This window comes from Hypomesus nipponensis, chromosome 7 (assembly GCF_054491055.1).
Source record: "Hypomesus nipponensis isolate SF chromosome 7, ASM5449105v1, whole genome shotgun sequence".
Taxonomy (NCBI): Eukaryota; Metazoa; Chordata; class Actinopteri; order Osmeriformes; family Osmeridae; genus Hypomesus; species Hypomesus nipponensis.
This window is the reverse complement of record NC_140367.1, coordinates 3,452,501-3,469,567: the sequence shown is the minus strand read 5'-3', so window position 1 is coordinate 3,469,567 and position 17,067 is coordinate 3,452,501. Positions and strand designations below refer to the sequence as shown.

At 48.6% G+C, this 17,067-nt stretch overlaps 1 protein-coding gene, 1 long non-coding RNA gene and 2 other non-coding genes across 9 annotated transcripts in view; 3 read left to right on the top strand and 1 right to left on the bottom strand.

Annotated features, from left to right (window-relative positions):
• The first annotated feature begins 495 nt into the window (after positions 1-495).
• LOC146276367 (uncharacterized) lies at positions 496-4,470 on the top strand. The gene is made up of 3 exons (XR_014762484.1): positions 496-844; positions 3,682-3,840; positions 3,946-4,470. It is a non-coding gene; the product is annotated as an uncharacterized LOC146276367 (long non-coding RNA).
• Positions 2,102-2,292, top strand: LOC146276369 (U2 spliceosomal RNA). The gene has a single exon (XR_014766164.1). It is a non-coding gene; the product is annotated as a U2 spliceosomal RNA (small nuclear RNA).
• LOC146276368 (U1 spliceosomal RNA) lies at positions 3,130-3,293 on the top strand. The gene has a single exon (XR_014763652.1). It is a non-coding gene; the product is annotated as a U1 spliceosomal RNA (small nuclear RNA).
• A 56-nt stretch (positions 4,471-4,526) lies between the features above and the next one.
• LOC146276366 (protein PHTF2) overlaps positions 4,527-17,067 on the bottom strand; it is a 26,463-nt gene continuing 13,922 nt past the window's right edge. For 4 of the 6 annotated variants that reach the window (XM_084701744.1, XM_084701747.1, XM_084701745.1 and 1 more), the window contains 17 exons: positions 16,022-16,078; positions 15,471-15,482; positions 12,571-12,640; positions 11,818-11,976; positions 11,312-11,477; positions 10,268-10,429; positions 9,080-9,284; positions 8,752-8,934; positions 8,409-8,657; positions 8,126-8,254; positions 7,731-8,003; positions 7,381-7,512; positions 7,072-7,158; positions 6,816-6,971; positions 6,554-6,649; positions 6,313-6,438; positions 4,527-6,126 (listed from right to left, as the gene is read on the bottom strand). In XM_084701744.1, the coding sequence (XP_084557870.1) occupies positions 6,106-6,126; positions 6,313-6,438; positions 6,554-6,649; positions 6,816-6,971; positions 7,072-7,158; positions 7,381-7,512; positions 7,731-8,003; positions 8,126-8,254; positions 8,409-8,657; positions 8,752-8,934; positions 9,080-9,284; positions 10,268-10,429; positions 11,312-11,477; positions 11,818-11,976; positions 12,571-12,640; positions 15,471-15,482; positions 16,022-16,078 (2,283 nt within the window). In that variant the 3' untranslated portion in view covers positions 4,527-6,105. The remainder of the gene's footprint in view (positions 6,127-6,312; positions 6,439-6,553; positions 6,650-6,815; positions 6,972-7,071; positions 7,159-7,380; positions 7,513-7,730; positions 8,004-8,125; positions 8,255-8,408; positions 8,658-8,751; positions 8,935-9,079; positions 9,285-10,267; positions 10,430-11,311; positions 11,478-11,817; positions 11,977-12,570; positions 12,641-15,470; positions 15,483-16,021; positions 16,079-17,067) is intronic. The other 2 variants (XM_084701749.1, XM_084701748.1) reach the window with 2 other exon arrangements.

The window sequence follows — 17,067 nt, the reverse complement described above, 5'->3', positions numbered from 1 at the left end:
ATGTTAGGCAGTAAAACAGATATTTATATATTTAAAAGTTTTTAGTTTTTTACACACTTTCAGTAGGCGTAATTTCCCAACTTCTTATTGTAGCAAATTTTTACAACAACAATTTGTTTTTGTTTTTTTTGTCTTTGTTTTTACACACTTTCAGTAGCTGTCATTTCCAGCCAACATCTTATGTTGGGCAGTTTTTACCCTCCCCCCCAAAAAATGTACACACTCAGTTGGCAGATGATAGCTGTGTTAAAAACGTTAAGGAGTTAAAGTAAAAAGTTGTCAGAAAAATAAAATAGTGAAGTAAAGTACTGATACCAGAAAAAATCTACTAAATAAACTGCCCCAGCAGCATCTGCCGCGAGCACACCTTAACATTGCTATAGCAGTCCAACCTGCAACTCTATGCAATGCACGGGCCTGAACCTATATGGACGTTCATGTTCGCCTGTCTATGCCCAGGTGACAAACCCCCATCCCCCTTCACGCGAGAAATGTCTTAATTTGCATACTGCCAAGTGCGTAAATCGGAGGTTAACATGAACAACTAGATTACGCACAGACTTCGTTCGGCAATGCCAACTCCAAATTTCATGGAAATACCACAAATACTGGATTATAATAGTGGAATATGGACGGCAGCACATTTTACAGGATTCGCTATATTGTGGCGAATTATACCACGGACATAGACGAGCTAGCGTTCGTTACATTCTGAAGGGTCGCCTGCATCTCCACGTCAAATCGAAGCACAGAAAAGTTGCCGTGGCTATCTTAGTAATGGAGAATCGATTACATTTCTCAAAAACTCTAGTTTCAAGTTTCTAAAATGTTATGGAACATATTGGTGAGTACGATTTTTTTCATGCACTGTGAACAAGTATTGTTTGCTTGGTAGTTTCGTGATTTCGTGATTTGCATACCCGCAAAACCAAGTCAAGTGAGTGCGTCGAAGGTGAACAACATTAGCTTGACTAAGCTACCTCCGACCTCGCAGTTCATCCTTCGTTCGACGCTGTGGTCTTTAAATTTCATGGAGCTCCCACAAATGCTGGATTACATTAGCTAGTAGCCTATATGGATGGCAGCACATGTTTATAGAATTATACAGTGGGGAAGTATACCACGGACGGACATACATATCGAAGTGTTGAATGTATCTTCGAAGCACAGTCAAGTTGGCGTCTTGATAGCTAGCACGGCGAATCGAATTCTAATGCAAGTTTTGACTTGGTAAGTAGATAAGTTTTTTTTTCACGCCGTGGGAAAATATTATCTGCTTGACCATGGTGCATATGTTTCGTGACATTTGCTTAGCAAGAAGGGTTATTGTAGGCAGATTGTGGATAGTTTTCGAAAAACGTCGTTGGCTGCGAGAATGCAAGTGTTGGCCTGTAGCATGAAAAAATGGCCAGGCGTGTACTACTAACACAGTCCGTAGATTGGACGAAGATTGAGAGTTTTTGAAACTAGCCCAGGTCTGACGAATTATGCCTGTAGTGTACAGGGCGTGTCATTGTGCGAGTTTTGCTATTGATATTAAGGTCAGATAATATTCATTGCATCAGTACTTATGCAAACGCTTAGGCCCATGGCTCTGGGCCTACCCAGGCAGTTTACAAAGCCGTTAGACATCAGAGGACATCAAGACAGGCCATGACTCAGAGATTGGTTTTACAACTAGGTGGCGACATTGTTCCATATTTTACACTCTCGGCGTTGTATTTGTATAGAATTGATTGGACTTTTCCCATTTTCCAAATTTGGTATGGTTGCTGTTCCACAATGTGAAGAAGCTTAACTTGTTAAACGTATTTGATCTATTTCTCGTGTTTTGTCTGATTTAAGTGGCACTAGAACGTACAAATGTTTTCGTCAGTTTTCAATTGGACAAGGGTATCACGTGACCAGGAAGCAGTCCATTAGTTTGTAACGTTCTAAATTGTTAGTTTGAGATTTTTGCTACCCCACGAGCTACGGGAGTCGCGTTTTATGAATGCCCTGCTTTCTATTTTGTGGAAATAATTTTGATGAAATACTGCTCAAACTCTGACCTAGTTTGTCATGTTCGAGAACGACCCGTTCCAATTTTTAACTATACAGTATCGCTTCTCGGCCTTTTGGCTAAGATCAAGTGTAGTATCTGTTCTTATCAGTTTAATATCTGATACGTCCCCTACCCGGGGACCATATATTAAATTGATTTTTGGAACAGGGAGATGGAATAGGGGCTTGCTCCGTCCACTCCACGCATCGACCTGGTATTGCAGTACCTCCAGGAACGGTGCACTCCCCTCCCGGGGAAACAACGGTGTTGAAAGAATAATTTAGACATTCGCCTTATGAATCCTTGTTTATGGGTAGAAACGTAGTATAGATTTTTATGTTAACAATATTATTGTAAGCCGTTATTATGTAAAATAGTGTTGATCAGTTTAAAGTAAGAGTTACGATCTCGGGAAAACAGCATTGTTGTGGGCAGATACAGACAGTTTTACTTTTACGTCACTAGATAAACTTTCCTCACTGCGCTGTCGGGAGTCAGTGAATACAAACATAGAAGAAACATGCGAAGGTAGTCAGTGTAGGTTAGGTGTTAGACCTCATACGAATTTGGGGTGACCGTATTATCCGAGCAAAACTTGTGTGGTCGTATCGTAACCGGTCTCTCTGAGAGCAAAGCGAAAGAAATTCCGTGCGGTGAGACCTGACTTTGCCGCTAGGGGTCTTTTCGTGGTTCTCGTGTTTGCACTGTTAAAAACGAGAATGAAATGATGAATGGGTCGTTTTGGATTTTCTTCTTAACGCCGATTGTATGTGAATGGTGAACATGATTCCCCGTTGTTGTATCAACGGTAGTCAGCTTCGAATATAAACATATTTATCAATAAAACCTAACTACTATTATACTGATACAGCAGGGCATTCTGGGAAATTCGAACAGTACTTGTGTATCAATATGCGTTTTAACAACAACCAAGCTATTTTGCCGCTATGATCTATGCTGATTTTAAATTTGTGCATTTGGTGGATGCTTTTTGGGGGGCGCGCTCTTGCCGGTGTCTGAGCTATAACCATCGCTGTGTAGGGCACCCTCTGTAATGACCCCCCCACGTACACCGTGTACAACTCATACTTACCTGGCAGGGGAGACACCATGATCATTAAGGTGGTTCACCCAGGGCGAGGCTCAGCCATTGCACTCCGGTTGTGCTGACCCCTGCGAATTCCTCAAATGTGGGAATCTCGACTGCATAATTTCTGGTAGTGGGGGACTGCGTTCGCGCTCTCCCCTGATTTTCTATGTAAAGGACAATATCTTCATCTGATCACTGGGGGACACTGTTGAGTGTTCTGTGTTAGTTTGCAGGGGTCTAGTCTACGATCTAGTCTCAGTTACGCATTCTGATTGGTCTAAATCCTACAGTCACTGTAGACTCCATTTAGTTTCCCCTGTTTGGGATTGTCAAATAGTTGAATCAGATTTGCTTCTGTCATGACCAACAGCCCTGCTTTATTCTTGTTATATGGGAGTGGCCCTGAAAATGATGTTTCAGCTGGACTTGGAAAAATGCTTATCTACAGTGTGTTACCCAACACATCTTATAATTAAGGGCCTCAGGTTAAATATGATCTCTGTAAACACACACACAGTATCTGAGTTGATTTATCTGGCCTTTCCAGGAGCAGCCCACATGCAGAGGGGTCACACTGAGGCCCAGACACCCCCCTGCTTGTCCACCTGGTCGTCCAGAAAATGGAAGGTCCTGCTGGAGAAAGAGGTTGTCTCCAGGGAAACGAGCGTCCCATCTCCATGGTAGCAGAGAGGAATTCATGCTCCAGGTTAAGATTTGTTGGGCTAAACCCAAGTAATGAAGGCTACTACTAAATAGTAGTTTTGACAAGACTTGCTAATTGTTTGAAGTGTAATCTTTCTTTTCTTTTCAGGTGGTTGGAAGTAATTGAGGGCTAAAGACTCCCCACCTCCATCAGAGACACAGACTGTCTCTCCACCTTCAAGAGAAGGCTCAAGACGCACTTTTTTGTTGATCTAATATTCTACAGGGTTCCTGCAGGTTTCAGTAAGTCAAATTTAAGACCTTTTGAAGCCATTTAGCTAGATCCCTGTAACCGCAGCCACTCCCCGACTGAACAGATTGCCTCTCCCAACTGTCCCACCAGGAAAGAGTCTGAAAAGAAATGTACCTTTTATCAGTTTAAGCCCAAGAGCATAAATTGAGTTGTAAGAAGATCCTTCAGCCTCATTTGAACATAATACCCCTCACACAGTAGCCCACATCCTTAACCACTGAGCTATCAGCTTGGGGGAGTCCAAGTCTTAATTAGGGGGGTCAAAGCCTTCAATTTAAAGTTCAGAATTTCAGACCCTGCAGGAACCCTGATTCCAGTTACAACCTTAAATGTAGACAGAGCGCAAAGCCAGTGGTTGAATAAAGTGATTAAGAGACTGGTGTCTTGTGCTTCTGGACTGGATTGTTATGAAGTAGTACAGGAATTATGACAGTGGCGACTAAAATATTTTTTTTTATTAAAAAACAATCTGGACAGACCAGACCACAAATTAAAACCTAATATTTCAAACATAAATATGCAGATATCCACAGAATTGTCTTATTCCAACAGTTTGAGTGTTCCTTCAACACAGCAGTGTTTCTCATGTCTACGAAGCATCTCTTCACAAAATGGATAATAGAAGCAGAATGCAAAATAGGGAAAAGCAACATCAACAGTCAGTCTGCAAACGAAAGAGTTGGGTTTTAAAGCGTGTGCGAATACATTCTTTTTCAGCAAAAAGGAACAAAAGAAAGCACTTTGGTCATCTCCACACCAAGTAACACAAGTACAAAAATGTTCTCACTTCCTACAAATACAACGGTCTGACATTGAAACTTAGTAACATTTTTTTCCCTCTTAATCAGCTTTAAAGTGCACATTTTCGGGCATTTCTAAACTGCACGTTACACGGTGTAATACTAACCCTAACACCACCTGTTGCTAAGTCCCATAGGTACGCTTCAGTTGTCACTTTCAGATACACAAAAAAGAACATACTTGAATGTTTTAGTCCTGATATTGAGCTGTTATCTTTTCCTGGCTGGCGCCTTTTAGCAACCTTTGCCTAGTTGGGAAGATTCTTTCTGCAGAGCAAATCTTTTCAAGTTGAAAGTGGTGCCTGATGTTCCAACAACACGAAATGCTGAGGCACGATCAACAGTCTCCCATGAGAAGATACGAGGACTTGAGATTTTAAGCTCTGTATACAAAAGCAATAACAAACCAAATATTTTTCTGTACATAAATATGGTTATAGTTACCCTACAAGTATGTTCAGTTTCGTGGCTTTATACAAAAGTGAGTTGAGAGAGCAGCTCTGTAGGACTCTGGTGGAGAACTACCAGTTTATTGCTTGAAATTCAGTGATTACTGAAGTACAACGTGGTCCAGGAAAGCACAGAACACTTGACAGCAGGGATGAGAAAGGGGGTTAAGTTACATAGGTGTTAAACCTGGCTAGATGTTACTGTACCCGCTTCCTTTAACACAGGTGGGCATTGCACAAAAGAAACACATTGACCTACCTATAGTATGTATAGGTTATGAATAGTAATGAACAGCGATCCACAAACTGGCTTGTCTTGGAGGCCAACTGAAGCTCATTGGGGGTCGGAGTATGTAAGGAAGGATAAAGGGTGTTTGAGGAGCATTCAGAGAGAGCCTTGTACCATGAGAGAAAGATTCTACGCCAGATTGGAACTCGGTCTTCAGGCAAGGTACCACATCCTTGTCTTGTCACGTCAAACGTCTTCCCTCTGAGAACACAATCCTGTAGCTTAAAATAATACTTATTTTTTTCAACAAAAACAATTCAAAACATTTTGTCCTCTAAAACATAAACAACTAAAAACACTGAAAGGGTAAAATAAATATATGAATTGCACAAGTGAGAACATGGGACCATTGATGTGTCTGAGAGGAGGGCAGGGGGTCTGTCCACTGCTGCAGAACCTCCAGTCAGGAGATCAGCGCCCCCCTGTGTCTGGAGGCGGTATAGTCCCTTCAGTGAGACCAGAGGCCTTACGCCTAATGTCATGATTTAATCTTCCAAAGCTGAGAAGGAAAAAATACAAATAAAGTACGCTTTAATATACACACGATTGATGATTTCTTTACTTTCAGCTTCTGCGTGCGCACACACACACACACACACACCTGTGATGGACGTCTCCCAGTGTTCAGTCTCACACACACACACACACACACACTCCTCCCTCCTTCCTTCACCAGTACACGTACCTTGAGGTTGAAGCCCAGCAGGTCACTGATGACCCCCGACACAGCGGACAGGATGACCACCTGGGTGATGTTGTAGAGCAGGGGGTTCATAGTCAGACCATACAGCCTAAACGGAGCATCCAGCTCCTGGTGGGGAGAGAGGGGGGGTTACAGGGAGGATGAAGCTGTGCCCCACAGGACTGGCAGTGTATGGGGGGGGGAGAGACAGCGAGAGACTGGAAGTGAGAGGGGGGAGGCGTACCTTCAGGAGTTTGGTGGCCAGCTTCAGAACGTTGTTGACCAAAGTCAGATCCTCCTTCTTGTTTGGTTTCTTCTCCATCTTCAAATACAGGTTGATCTGGAGGACAAACATGCTTTGCTTAAACAGAATTGTGTGTTTTTGACATACTATTTCTTGGCGTGTGTGTACATGTAGTCATTTAGCAGACACTCTTATCCAGAGCGACTTACAGTAAGTACAGGGACATTGTTAGTGTGTACTTCCATGTTTGTGTGTGAGCTACCTGTTCCGTCAGCAGGATGGAAGTGTTGCTGTACTTCTTGCTGGTCTCAGAGCCCAGCGTGACGAAGCGCAGCAGGAACAGGGACAGAGAGGAACACCAGATCACCAGCTCCCAGTTATAGTGGCACTCCAGAAAGGTCTCGTGGACGTGCAGCAGCTGGGGAGGGGAGGGAGAGATGAGCCACAGGGTCAGTGGCACGGTGGGGTTCAGACTGGGACGAAGAGGTCTGGTACGATGCGTGACCTGGGACACTGACCTGGGCGCAGCAGATGAAGACCACGGAGAGGGTGAGGAGGAAGGCTGAAGACACAATCACGTCCACCGAGCGCTGGGGACCCCGCCTCTGCAACACAGGGAACACATGTTACAGAAAGGGTGCTTAACCCTGCCCTGCTCCCAACCAGAGGGGGTCTGATCCCACATAACCAATCAAATCAATACAAGAACTTCAACCAATCATTTAATCAGTTACTCTTCAGAAATGCATAAGCAACATGCATAAGCAACATGTTGTGTCTATCCCTGTGCACGTAGTGTAGACAGGGGAGGGGAGGGCTGGCCCTACCTTGAGGTAGGAGCGCAGCGAAAGCCACATCTTGATGTTCTGGACCTTCTTCAGGCGGAAGTGAGGCACCTCTGACTTCCTGGCTCGCCTGGCCGAGGTCAGGTGACCAAACAGCTTGGCGAAGAGCAGCCTCTGTGATAGGAGAAGCGACGATCAGAGACGTTTGCTCTGAACACACACCCTTCACACACAGACACTTACCTACATTCCTCCACAAACACACACCCTTCTCACACACACACACCTGAATTCCTCCACAAAAACAAATAATTCTCCCATTTATACCTACATTCCTCCACAAACACACACCCATCATCCTGTAACAGGCACAGCTCCGTGCACGCCCCCACCTGCTTGTAGGTCCTCTCAGCCACGCTGAGCAGGAAGAAGAACAGCCAGGTGAGGCAGGCTCGCACCACCAAGCTGACCGTCACCATGGTGATCACCATGACGTCCGAGGAGGAGCCGAACGCCGCGGACACGAGCTCGTGGGCTGAGAGCGAGGTCAGCTGATCCAGGTCCCGGTGCTGGGCCACCCTGTAGGCGAACGGCGTGAGGCTCAGAGTGACGGACACCAGGTTGCCAAAGACCTGGTAGCCGATCCCTGGAGTGTTCAGGTTCACCTGGGGGAAGGCAGGGGCACAGAGGGATCACTATCCATCCACCCATCAGGCCACCCACTTCAATTCCTTCCTTTCTCAGTCTTTCCCTCTTCATGTGGTTCCCTCCCTCCCTGGCTGCTCACCTTGTTCATGATCATGCCACTGATCTCCAGCACAGACATGTCGGCCTTCTTGCACTCGTTGCCCTCCCACACGATGGCACTGACGCGCTCCAGCCCAGGGTTAGAGCTGTGAAGCCAGGGCACGTGGCCCTGCAGGGACACACACTGTCAGCACACGCTTCAGACAGCACACACACAGGCAGGGAGACACAGACTGCACACATACAGAGAGTGTGTGTGTGTGTGTGTGTGTGTCTGCACAGAGACAGCACACACACACACACTCCTGGGAGCCCTTGCTGACCTGGTGAAAGGGGTCATCCCGGTACTCCTTCTTGGCCGCCAGGCAGGCAGCGGTGGGGGGGTTTGCGGCGGAGTTGGCGGCGCCTTCCCCCTCCGTCTCGCTGGTGCAGGAGGAGCGGCACTCTGCGCAGTGCAGGAAGTCCTCCCACAGCACGTCCTCCGTCTCCGACTCGTGACGCGTGCTCTCCGAGTCCTGCGTCCGCAGGCTGGAGCAGCGCGAGCTGCAGCTCGTCCCCGACTTGGGCACTTCCTGTGTGGGGAGAAGGGCAGGAAGTGAGCGCGTGTGTGTGTGGAAGTTGTATGAAGGAACGTGTCTATTATGATGAACATCTGTGTGTGTGTACCTCAGCCGCGTAGTGCTTCTTGTAGTGATGGGGCTTCCTGTTGCGCAGGGTGCAGTCGCTGCCCACGCGCTCCACGCGCTCCACGCCCCTGCGGAGTGGGCTGTAGGTAGAGGCCTCGGGGTCTTCTTCGCTGGAAGCCTCGTCTGACATGTTGTCCAGGCTGCGCGGGCCCACGCACGCCTCCTACAGCACAGCAGAGCATGAAGGGAACCTGCCAGCCCACCCACAAACCACTCTGGGAGAGTGTGTGTGTGTGTGTGTGTGTGTGTGGTTCTGTGAGTAAAAGATTGGGACACACTGTGTGTGTGTGTGTGTGTGTGTGTGTTACCTTTGTGCTGGGGGGCAGCAGTAGGTTCCGAGGGGGGGGCGGGGCGTTCCAGCACGTCTCCTCAGAGCGGAGCAGCAAATCACATTGCGGCTCGTGGAGCTGAAGCCCCTCCTCGCTGCTCTTACTGGTCACCCTGCCGTCCAATGAGACGTAGCCGTTGTCTGTCTCTGTGGACTTGTCTATGGACAGCTTAGACTTCTTAGACCTGGGGGAGGTGAGGGAGAGGCAGACACATACACAGTGTGGGGGGGGGGGCAGTGGAAGAGAGATTGGAGAGAAAGGAGATGAGCAGGGTAAGACTAGAGTTGTGGCCATGTCAGGGTTGTAAACAGTCTTCCAGCATGCAGAACAGACAGAGCAGAAGGTGCTGCTTTCAGGAGCGAGCCACGTTCCCCAACGTTGCCGTGGGAAAAGAAAGAATTGAGGGTTGAAAACCCAACAAGCTGCATGCTGCTCCAATCCACAAGTCCACGACATTGTGTCTGTTGTGTTCGGAGCAGCAGCCAATAGGAGGCTCCCTCCTGAACGAGCCCAGGATGGGGGGGGGGGGGGGTAGGGGTGGAGCATGGAGGGGTGCTAGGAACGTGAGCGTATCCAGTACACGACTAGATGGACTAACGCTAACCATGCTAACAGAAGTTGAGACGCCGCTGATGTTTATGACTTCAGATTGGTACTCATTAGCAATTGTGTTACTTTGTGTTACAGAGAGATACTTTTCATGCTCAACTATGGTTAAGGATTAATTTTGTTTCTTAGCTTTGCCCACCATGCTTCTCTTGAACAGTAACTTGAACAGTTGACTGGACAACAAACTCAACCGCAACATTCCTTGTTACAACCAAGGACATTAACACCCAGTTACAGATGGAACAGATACATTTAGGTTGGAGGATTACTTTGGTTAAAGCTATAACTTTAAAGTTATAAAAGCACGCTATGTTAGTAGCATCTCACCATGGCTACGGGGATGCATAAAATCCAGTAATTCACAAGTGTTATCCAATAGAAAGGCGGTGTTTGTGTTTATAATCCAATAGAAAGGCTGTTTTTATTATCATCCAATAGAAAGATTGTTTCCGTTATCGGAAAGTTGAAACTTTTTGAAACGTTGCTGTCCAGTGTGTGAAGGAAATGTTGCAGCCGTCAAAGAAGGTCGTGACCTTGTAAAGGAGAGAGAATACACACCCTGCTTTACAGATATCATGCCAGAAATCTTGGAAGAGAGTCGCCAGGTTGAAAGCTGTGGTGGAGCCCTGGGCCTGTGGCGCCCCCTCCTGTGTGTTATCGGTAGTGCTAGAGCCATCTCCTTCCCTATGCACCTCCAAGTGAGCTGCCTTCCTCAACTTCCTTTAGCGAGAGAGATTAGAAGTACAGGAGTACTTAGAGAGAGACGTAGATGTGAAGAGATCCAAAACAGAATCTGACTGAGATCAACAGCCAGGAGGCCGTTGACTCTGTTTGTTGTTGTTGTGTTTTTAAAACAAACAGTGAAAACGGCCATTTGGCCAGTGGGCGGTGACATCAGCAGCTGGACGTGTAGTGGGACAGCAGATGTGGTCAGGGAATGGTTTCGTCCAATAGGAATTGTCCCTGACTCTTAACGCTGCATGCACTGGCATGAGACTAGCTCGCATGTTATGCCCAATGTTTGGTCCCCGATCACATCTGCTGTCCAGAGTGAAGGCTGCTGGGTAGTGTAGTGAGGAAGTGACACATCGATAGGTCTGCATCGGAACTGTTAACCCTTTCAGTAAGCGTCCAACCTCATTCCAAAACTGTGGCATGGACCAATTTTCTTCCGTGAGTCTGAAAATTGTCGTGGCTGTTCCCTAAGCCGGGAGTGGAGATTGTAGCAACACGCTTTTCAGGTACACGTTGCTACTTTCTACAACAGGAAGTCACACACACACACTGCAGAGATCCTGTCTTTGACACACAAACACACACACACTCCAGAGGCTACAGGTGAGCTCATTCCACACAGCAACAAAACACTTCAGTAACACATCGGCGTAGAGGGAGACCATAGTGGAACAGCTAGAAGACTTTCAGTACATTGTCACTATCTCAGTTAACCCACACGTTCTCCACCCATTCCCTGAACCAGCCCCTTCTGCCTTCCCCTAGTTCAACAACCCTCTCTTCAAACCTTACTCCCAGCCCCATCCTTGACCCCCCCCCCCACCCATTCCTCTCCCATCCCCCGCCCCGCCCTCTCCCATTCCCTACCTGCGTCTCTTGCCCCCGCTACTGGGGGTGGGTTTGGGCGTGCGCGTGGACACGATCTGGCAGTGCACGGTGCCCAGCAGCAGCATGAGCCAGGTGGCACCGAACACCTCGGTGGCAGGGATGCCATGGGTCAGGGGGACTGACGCGTACAGCAAGGCTGCCGCCACTGCAAGAGGGATAAACACACTACCCAGTTAGCAAGCCCTGCAGAAACATTCAAGTACCGCTCTCTGTGTGTGTGTGTGTGTGTGTGTGTGTGTGAGAGAGAGAAAGAGAGAGTGTGTGCTAGGAAAAGCCCAAAAATAGGCCCACATGAACTTTGACTCTGGGAGGGGGGGGGAGGGGGGGGGGAGGGGGGAGCATGTTTTCTGAGGGCCAAACAGGCAGCCGTCAGCGTGCAGGGAGCAGGGCGCAGGGAGCAGGGCGCAGGGAGCAGGGCGCAGGTAGCAGGGCGCAGGGAGCAGGGCGCAGGTAGCAGGGAGCAGTGCGCAGGGCGCAGGGCTGACCTTGCAGCAGGTAGAGGGTGAGCAGCAGCAAGAAGATGGCTCTGGAGGTGACCTGGATCCACCAGCGGTAGAAGAAGGGGAACAGAACCACCCTCACCAGCCCCTTCCTGGTCAGAGACGTCCACGGGCTCTCTGGCTTGGCCTTGGCAAACGCAGACCCTGAGGGCGGAGGAGAGAGAAAGAGAGACTGTTAGACCTGGAACGTGACCCTAGCAGGGCGTATGACAGTGAAAACCCATCCTGGCTCTCGTCTGTTCTCTTGCTTCCTCTCCTCCTCCCTCATCTTCCTCTCCTCCCCCCTCATCTGCCTCTCCTCCTCTCTCTCTGTCAGTGGGTGAGCTTGAAAAAGATGAGAGGAAAGCTAAACCAGAAGAGTCGACTCCTCTGAATTATTTAAAGGAGAGGGGAGGGGAGACAGAAGAGGATAGAGGAGGAGAGAGGGAGAGTGATATGGGTAGAACAGTTGGCAGGGAAGAGGGTGCAGGCATACAGTATCAACCTGGCATTAAACCTGACCGTGTCTGAAGAAGGAACTCGAGCATCGTATGCGTGTGTGCTGTATTGTCTAACAAGGTAACAAAGGCCGTGCTGCCCCCCCCCTCCCTCCTCAATCCTCCTCTCTTTCCTCTCCAGCACACTTCTTCCTCCACCATTAACCCATGTTTCACCCCTCATCCTCCCTTCTCCCCCCGCTCCCCACTCTCGTCCTCATCCCCCCTTCTACCCCCCACCCCCTCCCCTCCCCCTCCTCACCTCTGACCAGGTCCACATCAATCAGATCAGGCTTCACATGACCAGTCTTCTTGGGCTTGTTCCTCAGACCCTGTAGAAGCAGCACACAGTAAGGCTCTGACAGACACCCAGGAAGCAGCACACACCAGGCAGCAGTAGAATCTACACCAAACGCCCGGGTTGCAGATGATAGCGGGCTACATCCGTCTCTACGGGTCTCTACGGGGGAGTGGGGCCTAGTTGTGAGTGTGCATCCTATAGAATGTCATGGCAGCTACACACACACACATGCGTGTTAGAACCTCACAAACTGTGGGTGCTATAAACAGAGCCCAACTCTCTCTCTCTCTCTCTCTGTCTCACACACACACACCTTAGTAAAACAAAGCGTTGCCCCTCCAGTGCACTCCCACCCGCCGGGGTAAACAGACCAGGGTAAAGGCCTAGCTGCTGACAGACTAGTGCACACCCGCCCACTGATAAAGAACACGCTAGAATGACACAGTAATACGCTGGCGCAGGGTCAGGACTTTGGTCCACAATATCCCGCGCTGCGCTATGTAGGTCATTGCCCTCTGGTAGAAACACAGGCTGAATGACAACACACTAGAGTAGTGTTCTCTCCTCCCCTTGACCACCCCATCCCAGAAATAAACTGTGTGCTGGCCAACCTTCCTTCAAAAGATTTAAGGTCAAACTTGCAGGATAACTAAACTCATCTGACTGGCTCTCATTCAGCAGGACATAACCGTCTGTGCACTACAGAGGAGCCAGCAGTCTAGATACCCGGCTGGCCACTACGTGTGTGGAGGACATGAATAGTCTGGGGAACAATAGTAGGTTCGGCTTGCTTCCTCTACTTCCTGTTTCTGACCCAGGAGAGCATGTGAGAGTTATGACGAGGGCCAGTGGGGCTTCTGACATTGTCACGGCAACCAGGCCAGTAGGTGTTGGTATTGCCAAGGAAACGCGGTGGGCGTGGTGCTGCAGTGTTGACTGGAGTAATAGCTAGACCTCCCTTAGTATTAGCTAGACTTTACTCTTTATGTACAGTTAGTCCACATACTTAAGTTTCAATATTCCTATATGTTTTATGTATGCACCTCCCTGCCAAATTAAATTCCTTGTTTGTGCAAACATTCATGGCGAATAAAATCCCTTCTGATTCTGAGAAGCTGAGGAACACTGTTGTGGTAAGCCCTGATCCTTCTCTACCGCAGGACAGGAAGTCATCAGTGCATCAGCTGTCCTGCACCAGCAGAAGGCTGGAGACTTCGGAGTGCTCAAGCCTCTAGTTTTAGAACAGAGATATTCTAAACCTCCAACAATTCTAGATCAGTCTTGGCTGTTTGTGTGTAAATCCAAGATAAAGTGTGCAGGTCACTTTTGTTTACCCTGGTAGGAACCACCGACCTACACCTGAAGCATTGAGAAACCCTGCAGAATATTCTCTCAGGTGAATATTCCCTCAGGTGAATATTCCCTCAGGTGAATGACCAGTGTTTGGCAGGTAAAACAAATATTTCCTCTCAGGTTCATACTAGCGGTCCTTATCTGCAACTATAAGCTCATATCAAGTTCTTTATCTCGGAATGACCCGCAAGGTTGAGCCAAAAGTCTCACGCTGGGATGTGAGCCTGTGAGGGACCAGCTTCCTGGATAGCCTGGTTGTTATGGAGATCACTCATTAACTATATAGGCTACTTGAACTTGCTTTATCTAATCTAGGTTAACACATGGTCCGTTTTAAGCCTTGAGAAAAAAGACCAATAAACCTACTTCAAATCACTTATTAACAATCTAGGCTACTTGTACTTAGACATTTTATCTAATCTAGGAATATATGTCAGCTATTTTTAGCCATTGACAAAGAAGAGTACAGTTCACCCTTATCACCACCAGGGGGCATCTCCAACGTCTTGTACAGACATGTTTCACCGCATAGGCGAGCAAGAGTGAGTTATACATTAGCGACACAAGATAGATTAAAAACAAATCATCACAACCATGTCAACAAAATCAGGTTCACGGGGCAGGCTGTAAACGCTAGCTAGCTTAGCACACTGAGACAGATAGGTGATGTTCAGAGGTCTGAATGCTACGCTACAACACATGATACACTGACACCGTTTACATGACAGGAAGGAAACCATAGCAGGGACACAGTCTGTGGGTGTGTGTGTGGGTGTGTGTGTGTGTGTGAGTCAAGACTCTGAGCTCATTAAAGAGAGTGTATGACACACCAGTACGGAGACTACATGGCTGTAAGCTCGTGAGCTCAGGTTAGTGTGTGCATGTGTGTGTGTGACCCCCTCCCCCATCTGCTCTGCTCTTCAGAGGTGAAAGGTCATGGTTAGGGGCAGCCAGGTGAAGCAGCTCCAGTGTCATGCGCTCGTCAGAGTTAGAGAGAGCAGTTTGAGAGCACAGCAGGCCTGGCTGACAGCTGGGCCCCTGGGTCCTAGCCCTTGGGTCCTAGCCCCTGGGTCCTAGCCCCTGGGTCCTAGCCCCTGGGTCCGAGCCCCTGGGTCCGAGCCCCTGGGTCCTAGCCCCTGGGTCCTAGCCCCTGGGTCCTAGCCCCTGGGTCCGAGCCCCTGGGTCCGAGCCCCTGGGTCCTAGCCCCTGGGTCCGAGCCCCTGGGTCCGAGCCCCTGGGTCCTAGCCCCTGGGTCCTAGCCCCTGGGTCCTAGCCCCTGGGTCCTAGCCCCTGGGTCCTAGCTCCTGGGTCCTCCAAAACTATCTCAGGGCAGCTGACACAACCTGGGGCTCCTCACCGTCATGTAAACCCTCGTCACACGTGCCAGTCAAGGGGTTCAAGAGCCAACCAGGAAACACTGTGGCAACAAACCAACCAATCAACAGTCTAGTAAGCAGGCTGCAGAGGGGCATTGTGGGATGCAGGAGGACTGCTACAGCGGTACTCACCAGTCTAATAAACTGGGCATGAGAGACCAGATGAGGATGAAAGGATGAAAGGAGGAGAGGATGAGTGAGGGAGAGTAATATCATTGGAGGAGGGAAGGAGGGATCAAACTGAAAACATGACGCACTGTTGAAAGTATACATGGAGACGGAAGGACAGTTGAACTAGAGATACACAGAAACAGAGAGCAGAGCCATGACAGAGAGAGAGAGAGACAGAGAGAGAGACAGAGAGAGAGACAGAGAGAGAGACAGAGACGGAGAGGACAGGAAAACGTACAACTGAAAATAAATACATGAGACATACAGTAGAGCAGAGCAATGTGGAGGTGTAATAGAGTAGCACAGTAAAGTAGAAAAGCAGAGCAGTGCAGTCCACTACAGAGTAAAGTAGTACAGAGCAGAGCTCAATGCAGTAGAAGAGAACAGAGCAGTAGAGAGCAGAGCTTTGAAGGATAGAGCAATAGAGAGTACATTAGAGCAGTAGAAAGTAGAGCAGTAGAAGAAAACAGAGTAGTATAGAGTAGAGTAGAGCAGTAGAAAGTAGACCCTACCTTGATCTCTCTTTGTTCCACAGACTTCTCCCATATCTGCTGGTCATATGCACCGATCTGGAGACACAAAACAAGTCAGGTGTTCATTCAAGCATCCAGGGGTGGTTTCAACACGTGTCCGACGCCAGCCTTTGTCCTCCTATCACCCAGCACGTTCACACGCACGCACACGGTTACCACATACTAGAAGATTGAAAGAAAGAATGAGGGCGACCACATTGAGAGACTGAGTGCTGACCTGTCGGGTCACATATTGTATGGAGCTGTTGTGGTGTGTGTGTGTGTGTGTATTATGTATGAGCTGTGGTTGGGTGGCGATGGGGTATTCAGCTTGATCGCTCTACTGTGGGAGCAGACAGCTTTACACTAGGCGGCACACCACAGCTGTCCACTCACACCCTCACCCCTCTCACTGGCCGAAGACAGAGAGATACAGGGAGAAAGGAAGGGAGAGAAAGACAGGAAGGGAGGGAGAGAGAGAGACAGGGAGAGAGAGACAGAGAGAGAGAGAGAGACAGGGAGAGAGAGACAGGGAGAGAGAGAGACAGGGAGGGAGAGAGAGACAGGGAGAGAGAGAGAGAGAGACAGGGAGAGAGACACAGGGAGAGAGAGAGAGAGACAGGGAGAGAGAGACAGGAAGGGAGGGAGAGAGACAGGGAGAGAGAGAGACAGGGAGAGAGAGAGAGAGAGGGAGAGAGAGAGAGACAGGGAGAGAAAGAGACAGGGAGAGAGAGAGAGAGACAGGGAGAGAGACACAGGGAGAGAGAGAGAGAGACAGGGAGAGAGAGACAGGAAGGGAGGGAGAGAGACAGGGAGAGAGAGAGAGACAGGGAGAGAGAGAGAGAGAGACAGGGAGAGAGAGAGACAGGGAGAGAGAGAGAGAGACAGGGAGAGAAAGAGCGACCAAGATAAAAAAACGGCACCTTGGCTATCAAACAGAGAATTCAAGCAGACTTTTAAAACATGTAACATGTGAAACACATAGCGGGCCAGAGCGAAGCAGTGATACACTGGATCCTTCTCACAACTGAGCTCTTTAACCTTCT